The sequence below is a fragment of the Balaenoptera physalus genome, assembly GCF_965194825.1.
Source record: "Balaenoptera physalus genome assembly, chromosome: 2".
Lineage (NCBI taxonomy): Eukaryota > Metazoa > Chordata > Mammalia > Artiodactyla > Balaenopteridae > Balaenoptera > Balaenoptera physalus.
Window position 1 is genome coordinate 50,208,671 of NC_138883.1, and position 8,887 is coordinate 50,217,557.

An 8,887-nucleotide genomic window follows, 5' to 3' on the forward strand; every position below is an offset into this window, starting at 1 on the left:
GAATTGAGAGAACAATGTTGTAAGCTAAAGATGCATCATGTGCAAATTAAGACATGGAGAAGATGAGAAGATTCCAGCCTACATCTCATAGGAGTTCCAGAGAAGTTGAGAAGAGGCAATACTTTGAAGAGAAGTATTTGAGAATTTTCTGGAATGGACAAAAAGACATAAAATTCAAGATGCACAGTGAGTCCCATCTGAATTAAAAAACTAAATAGAAGAATGTAAATAGATTATATAACTTCCAAATAGTAGAGGAAGAAAAAAGAATGTAGAAAACTCAGTAAGTCAAGAAAGGAGGTGGGAAAACTTCAGAAAAAATATCAGGTTAAATAGCATAAAATAATATAGTAGAAATCAAATATCAGAAATTATAATAAATGCAAATGTGCTTAACAGTTAAGACAGAGATTATCAGGTTGGATTTTAAAAATCCACCTATGTGTTAGGCAAATGCTTATTCAAAGAAAGATGAGTCCTAGGTTCATTTTAGATAAAAGACACTTTAAGGTAAAAAATTATTGTTAGAAATAAGGAGGGTCACTATAAACTTGTTGCATATGATAACAGAGCTATGAAATACAGAGAACAAAAACTGACATAACTGGAAGCAGAAATCAAATCTACAATTGTGGTGGGTGATTTTAAGACATGTCTGTTGATAGACGATAGCTCAAGCAGATAAAATATTAGATTTGAGGGGAATTCCCTGGTCGTCCAGTGGTTAGGACTGGGGTCACTGCTGGGGTCCAGGTTCAATCCATGGTCGGGAAGCTAAGATCCCCACAAGGCACTCGGCATGGCCAAAAAAAAAAAAAAAAAAATTAGATTTGAATAACACATTTAAAACACTTGATTTAGGGACTTCCCTGGCAGTCCAGTGGTTAAGACTCTGTGCTTCCAAGGAACTAACATCCCACGTGCCACGCGGCACGGCCAAAAACTTAAAAAACAAACAAACAAACAAAACCACTTGATTTAAGGGATGCATAGAACTCCGTCACCCCCGTTATAGAATACTCATGTTATTCAAGCCCTCACAGAACATTTACAAAGGCTCAAAATGATCTAAGCCCTAAACCAGTTTGTCAACAAAATTCAAAAACTGGGCATGGAAAAACCATGTTCTCTTGTTGCAATCCAGTTTGGTTGAATATTAATAACAAAAATACACTTCCTTCACATTTGGAAATTAAGATGGAATGGTTGACTTGCCCTATATCACCACTCCCAATTTAAATATGCTCCTGTGAACTTCTGTTTTTAGATTAACAGTAGATCCCATGTGAGTTTTATAAAATACTAAATTGTCCTATTTGGAACTGGCCAAAGATGTCAGTTGTAGCCTGTCATAGCTGTTTTCTAGCCCACAGGATTATGCCTGCCACAGAATAATAAAGCAATAAATACAACACTTCTCAGAAGAATGAGTGCCGTTAGTTACATATTTACCTGTGGTTTCTAGACATATTTAAGGGTCTCGGGCTTGCATTTCTATTAAATTTAGCTACAAATACGGCAAAATATGTGGCTACAAATAGCATTAAACAGTTAAATATAGCTAAATTCACAAATATTAAATTTGCTGAATCATTTGTTCTTTCAGCTATTAAAATATAATTTAAAAGTATTGAGAGTTAAATAATTAAAATTTTCTGTCCCTATTGAATACTTCCTATGTACACAAATCTAGACATGGGGGCAAAATAGGGCTGTTGTATAAGATTCAGTTCTGGCCCTGAAGATGTTTATGGTTTATTTTACCTGAAATTTCAAAATTATAATATTCATCTCAAGCTGAGATATTCTGAGGGGGAATGCCTATATGTAATCATGCAAAGAAAAACCCTGAAATTTCATTAAGTGCTGAATAGGGAGCATGAAGAATTTGGTAATTTAAACATGCCATGTTAAATAGTTACTTTAGTTTGAACTAAAGTGAGTTTCTTAGAAAAAGTTAATCTTCTATTTTTTTTTACAGTTTGGATTATAGGTTTTGAATACTTGGGCAGGAGTGTAGGGGATGTCGAGAACATAGTTGGTGTTTGTAAGAGGAATAAATAAATACAGACACATTTTTAACTGTAGTTAATCAGTATTAACTTCTATTTGCTTAGAAAGAGTAAGGAGAATATACTAACTAAACCTTCATGGAGAGGAAAGTTTTTATTTTGAACACTCAGCATCAGTAGCCAGTCATGCCACTGTGTGTCCCCTACATGTTGGCTTTCTGTGAGATAAAAGGAGAAGGACAAGAAAACTCATAGAGATGCTCACAACAGCAACAGGGGCATTATCCAAGAAAAGAGAGGAGAAATGCTGTTTTGATTGGTTGAGAGAAGCTACAAACACAGAATGTACAAAATAGACCATACACTGGCTAATAGGCTGTTATGTATCCTCACCCTAAGAAATTTCAGCTTCAGTCCCATTCTGTCTTTTTGTGCTGTAAGTGTTGTATCTGATTCTTACTTGGAAATCCTTACAGCTCAAAAATCTCCTGTCCAGATTCCCTGCAGCCTTCTATATTACAGATTACTTTTATTACAGAACCTGTCACCCCTATTGTTGTAATTCTTATTTATCTCTCTACAGATGAACTGTATAGTATAGCTATGTAACTTCAGGCAAGTTACTTAATCTCTCTATTTTCTTTGCTGTTAAATATAAACGGTATCAGCCTCTTAGAGTTGTTGTGAGGATTAAATGAGAGAATTCCTAGCATGGAGTAAGCACTTGGTAAAAAAAATAGCTATTATTATCATGATCTCTCCTCAGCCAGGCTGAGGTCTTAGAGGGCAGTGCTCTCGTATTGTTCTTTGTATCTTCCTCAAGTGCTTATCTGCATCGGCCCAGAATCAATAAAAAGTGTTTAATATTGTTGCCTGATTTCTTGAGTCTTGCTGGTGTGTATAAGGCAGCTGTTTGCAAACTGGGTTTTCTTAAGTAGTTTCAGAGGAGGCGCTTTTGGACTCCAAAAATATTTTATCCAGATTTTATCTGTAAACTTTATTTTTAAAACTAAAAAAAAAAAAAAAAAATCTAATTTGTAAACTCAAATGTTGTAAAACAGAACTTTTAATGTTAAAGGCTCTTACTGTATTAACATGCTGTTAATTCATTTTTGTGCTTTTCCTTTAATTAAGAGAGTGTCATTTCTCCTAATTAGTTGAAGGTTATCCTTATATTAAATGCTAAACCGTTAAAAATCAAAACAAACTACAAAGCCAGAATTTGCTGCCATTTGCAAATATTTTTTTCCATAACTTTTAATAGTGTACAACCAAAACAAAACATAAAAATACTTAGAATTCTGTAGCGCATGTAGGAATGTAGCTGACACACATAATTCTTGCTTTCTTTACTTTGTATTATCTTGCTTTCTATTCTAGTGACTGATTTTATAATAAATTCATTTTGTAAATTTAAATAAAAATACATCTATTCTAATTAAATATGGGTTTATCTGCTACTTTTGGAAAGAACCCATTTGTGTATTTTAGGGTAAGGATATATGCTTGACAGGCTACAACTGGCAGCCTTTGGCTAAACACAAACCTATTGGGTTTTCACATAATTGTGCATTTAGAAGAATAAAGACTTTATTGCTTTAAGAATACTTTGAAACCACTGACACGTATGTAAAGTGTCCTGTCGCTTCTAGTCAGATGACTACCACTCTTGCTTTTGCAGAGGTCCAGCTGGAGTAAGAGCCCAAGCCCTGGATAGAGATGGAAATCTCGTAGAAGATTTTGTATTTGATGGAGGAGTTGGGGTTATTGGAAATCGCATTCTTCATGTGAGAAATGCACCTTCCCCTGCTGCCACTTCTTCCCTTGCAATTTCTGGAATGATTGCAGATGAAGTACAACAAAGATTTAAATTGTAAATAATGAAAGGAGCTAGGTATGCATTTTAATCTCCACATTCAGCAACAAGAATGTACTAACTACGTTCTTTAAGTTTCATTTAAGAAAAATGGTTTAAAATGTCATTTTTAGGTATACCATTTAGATAACCACTGAATTTTTTTAATTATGTAATGTGGAAATAATAATTTTTTAAAGTCCATGCTCTTTAAAAAGGTACAGTTGTATCTGTCCTGGATTCTTGACTTTGTTAATGACCTGTCCTCACCAACCATGATCTAGAGATTTGGCTTTTTTGGAATTTCTGGGAACTACAGCATGAAAAAGTGATTATTCCCTTAACTTTTTGGCTTTATAATATCTAAGCTTTTTTATCTTTCCTAGACAAGAAAATATATTGTAGGTTGCAAACCTTTTAATTTTGAAGAGTCATAGAAAAGCTCACATCATTTAGAGCAACAGTATTTGTATTTGGGAATTTAAAATTGTTGATTCAAATACATGAAATTTCACATTTTGAAGTAGTTTGAATAAGATTCTATCTTAGCTACATTTGTAAGAAATAACTTTGCAAAAGAAACTCAAAGCATTTATTATTCCCAGTTTCTTTATAATTGACTTGGTCTGATGTCATCCCTAAATCTAAACAGCAGTCCACTCTGAGTATTTTACTTACTCTTCAGTCTTCTGTGGTTGAGAAACTAAAAGAACTTAGAATCCTGACACTGACATACAGAACTTTGTAATTTAAAATAGTATTTGTCTCTTATATCTCTGTTCTTCAGTCATACCAAGGTTCTCAAATGTTGGCCAAGATCACTAATGATTCATGCCTACTTGACTTTTCCAGAATCCTATAAACCTTTATGAGGATATTTCTTCATTTTGGGGAAATACCTAATTTTGAGGCATTCACTTTTGTACACCGCAAAAGTGCCTTACAATCATGTGTATTTCATGAGTATTTTAAATTGTTGCCCAGTGCCATACTGTATACTATGTACTATATATATATGTGTGTGTGTGTGGTATCTGTTGAAATGATTCTTGCAATTCAGAATGTTGGAAAATAGAAATATAAATGAAAATATGGTATAATATGGGGAAACTTATTGCAGAACCACCATTTAGGTGAGAAATTTTCATCCATTCCCTCACATATACTCTCTCTGGATTAATCTTCCAGTCTTCATTTTTTCTTTCCTCTCGTCTCTCCAAAACTGTGTGATGGATGAGTTAGAAAGATGAGCATTTTGGTTGATAGCAAAACTTACCAGTTTTCTTCCTTTTCACTTCAAGCCAATGATTACATTGATTGAGCTACCTCATCAATTAATTTGAAAGGCTACACATCATCAGCTCATGTTACAGAATAGCACATCTCAGGTGAATAGATTAGACAGTTCTTCAACACTTGGGATGAGAACACTGAAAGCAGTTGGAAAGTATTCACAGAGGAAACAAGCCCTAATGGTTCTTCATAACAACCGATTCCTCCAAGAAATGTGATACACAGGGTATTTTCTGTTTCATTGCAAGACTATTAAGAGATGGAAAATATTACAATTCTCTATTTCATTAACAGTAAGATTGCATATACACTAAGCTGTGAAAGACTGAAGTTATAAAAATAACTACCCTAATTAAAGCAACCCCCATTCCATTTGGGTCTTTACCCCAAAAAATACAAGTGAAAAAATTATTGAAAGTGTTTTGAATGTGTAGATTATTCTATTTGTAAAACGTTTTTATTTATGTCAATAGAGTTTTGTTGTGGAATAATGCTATAATATTTAAAAGTTTTGTGTATTTCTAAGAGAGAAGAATTGTATATTAATATTAAAAATATTTTAATGAGCTTTGGTGTTGTGAACATAATTTTTAGTTTCATAAAAACTCTGATTCGATACTTACCTGGGAGGGGATATACCATGATCATGAAGGTGGTTTTCCCAGGGTGCAGCTCATGCATTGCACTCCGGATGTGCTGACCCCTGCAATTTCCCCAAATGTGGGAAACTTGGCTGCATGATTTGTGGTATTGGGGAACTGTGTTTGAGCTTTCCCCTGTTTTTTTCTGTTTTAACCATAGAGATCCTTCAAGACCGTTTTCTAGGGGTCCAGTGGTTTGTGTTTATCTAGTACTGAAGAGAACCTTTAGTGTATCATCCATTTAATGTGGGTACTGGATGGTGGTTAATATGACACAGGGATATGGAGAAATAAAGATTTTTTTAAAACTCTGATTCATATAGATTTTGAACTATCAATAGGCTTTAAATAGCAGCCAATCAAAAAAAAAGCTTGTATTTGTGTATAATGTAAAAATAAGGTAGAGTAGTTTATATTTTGGGTAAAAAGTGGAACACTAGGGACTTCCCTGGTGGCGCAGTGGTTAAGAATCTGCCTGCCAATGCAGGGGACACAGGTTCGATCCCTGGTCCAGGAAGATCCCACATGCCACGGAGCAACTAAGCCCGTGTGCCGCAACTACTGAAGCCCACGCGCCTAGAGCCCATGCTCCGCAACAAGAGAAGCCACCGCAATAAGAAGCACGAGCACCGCAACGAAGTGTGGCCCCCACTCTCTGCAGCTAGAGAAAGCCTGCGTGCAGCAATGAAGACCCAACGCAGCCAAAAAAAAAAAAAAAAGTGGAGCACTTTCCTACTTACAAAAAATGGCTTTCCATTTGGTAGTGGTAGCAATATCTGGCTGACCTCAGTGTCATCTTCATGCCCAGAGTACCAGGGAACATTATTTCTGTTCCATAGTAGAATGTATATAACATACCAAAACACAGTGCTTTTTCCATGGGGAGGAGGGCAATAAGTAAATCAATCTTTTGGAATTTCATACAAAATTATTGTTCCTCTCGGGAAGACATTTTTGGTATGCTACCTCTTACACGGGGTTGGGGTTCTGGGCATGAGCCTCCCATATGGGTTATAGGGCAAATGATCTGTCTGAGTGCCTGCTCCAATTTCTTTCCAGTAGGTGGACTGTTAAGAGGACCAGAGTTAGCTACAGCAACGGACCATGAAAGTGAGTGACAACAACATTTATTGTTTCCTGTGGCATTGCTTTGGTTTGCTACTGACTGGCAGCACTTGTGGCTTTAAATAAATGGAGGAAGTAGGAGAGAGTAAATGGGAGAAATGTTAAGTCCTCCTTGAAAATGTTTTTCAGTGAGAGAATATTAGTGGTAAAATTTTTACTGCCTTTTAAAATTTGAGATGTGCTTGGGTCATTCAAGTTATCTCCTTAAAGCCATTCTAGATTCTAAAAAGGCAAGTAAAATTACAATGAGGTATCACCTCACACCGGTCAGAATGGCCATCACCAAAAAGTCTACAAATAACAAATGCAGGAGAGGGTGTGGAGAAATAGGAACCCTCCTACACTGTTGGTGGGAATGTAAATTGGTGCAGCCACTATGGAGAACAGTATGGAGGTTCCTTAAAAAACTAAACACAGAGCTACCATATGATCCAGCAACCCTACTCCTGGGCATATATCCAGAGAAAACCATAAATCGAAAAGATACATGCATCCCAATGTTCAATGCAGCACTATTTACAATAGCCAAGAGATATAAGCAACCTAAATGGCCACCAACAGAAAAATGGATAAAGAAGATATCGTATATATATACAATGGAATGTTAGCCATAAAAAAGACTGAAATAATGCCATTTGCAGCAACATGGATGGACCTAGAGATTATCACACTAAGTGAAGTAAACCAGACAGAGAAAGACAAATATCATAAGATACCGCTTATATGTGGAATCTAAAAGAAAAAAAAAAAGACACAAACTAACTTACTTCCAAAACAGAGACAGACACAGAAAACAAACTTATGGTTACTAAAGGGGAAAGGAGGTGGGGGGAGGGATAAACTGGGAGACTGGGATTAACATATACACACTACTATGTATAAAATAGATAATCTACAAGGACCTACTGTATAAGCACAGGGAACTGTACTCAATATTATGTAATAACGTATAAGGGAAAATAATCTTTAAAAGAATATATATATAATGTGTGTGTGTGTATAACTGAATCGCCGTGCTGTACAATGGAAACTTACACGACATTGTAAATGAACTATACTTCAATAAAAAATTAAAAAAATAAATTCTAAAGATACGTAAAATTACTATCAGATTCTTAGTATGATAGCATATTAATTTTAACTCAAATTTATGATTGAGTTTTTGTTATATATCCCTAGGCCTTCTCTCTCATGGTATCAGTGTGTTTAATACTTCTATTTTTCAACACTTGAAGCATGTGTTTCTAATGAGGTTGGAGTTTTTCATTTAAAAAAACAGCTTTTAATTAATGTTTTGAATAAGTACAACATTCATATAGTTGAAAATTCAAAAGTCATAAAAAAGTACACAGTGGAAAGTCTCCCTCTCTCCTCTAGCCCCCCCAGTTCTCATCCCCGAGGCAACAAAACTTGTCAATATCTTGTGCAGCCTTGCAGAAATATTTATATATAATAAAATACTGTCTTCATTTTTTTTTTACACAAGTGGTAGCATACTCTGCATACTGTATTATACATCCTGCTCTTTTCGCTTTGTGGTGTATCTTGGAGAATGTTCAAGTGGCCTGAACACAGTGGCCTGGTTCTTTTTAAATGACTTTATAGGTTCCATTCTCTGGATTTATTATTTGTTGAACCAGTCCTTTATTCCTACTGATGATTATTTAAATTGTTTATTTCTAGGGTGTTTTTTTGTTGTTGTTTTGCTGTAACAAACAATACCGTAATGAATAATACTGTGCAAAGCCATTTCACATATGAGCAAGCATACCTACAGGACATATTCTTAGAATTTATTGGGTCAAAGGGTATGTGCCTTTGCAACTTGGATGTTGTCAAGTTGCCCTTGATGGAGATTGAACCAATTTACCAATCTCACCAATAATCTGAGTACCGGTTTCCCCATATTCTCACCAACATAGTATATAATCAAACTTTCTGATCTGTGCTATTCTAACAGG

The 8,887-nt window shown here is 35.2% G+C and overlaps 1 protein-coding gene across 3 annotated transcripts in view; it reads left to right on the top strand.

Annotated features, from left to right (window-relative positions):
• The window catches only part of L2HGDH (L-2-hydroxyglutarate dehydrogenase), a 53,060-nt gene extending 47,334 nt beyond the window's left edge, over positions 1 to 5,726 (top strand). For all 3 annotated transcript variants that reach the window (XM_082452149.1, XM_082452150.1, XM_082452151.1), the window contains one exon: positions 3,694 to 5,726. In XM_082452149.1, the coding sequence (XP_082308275.1) occupies positions 3,694 to 3,889 (196 nt within the window). In that variant the 3' untranslated portion in view covers positions 3,890 to 5,726. The remainder of the gene's footprint in view (positions 1 to 3,693) is intronic.
• The last annotated feature ends 3,161 nt before the right edge of the window (positions 5,727 to 8,887 follow it).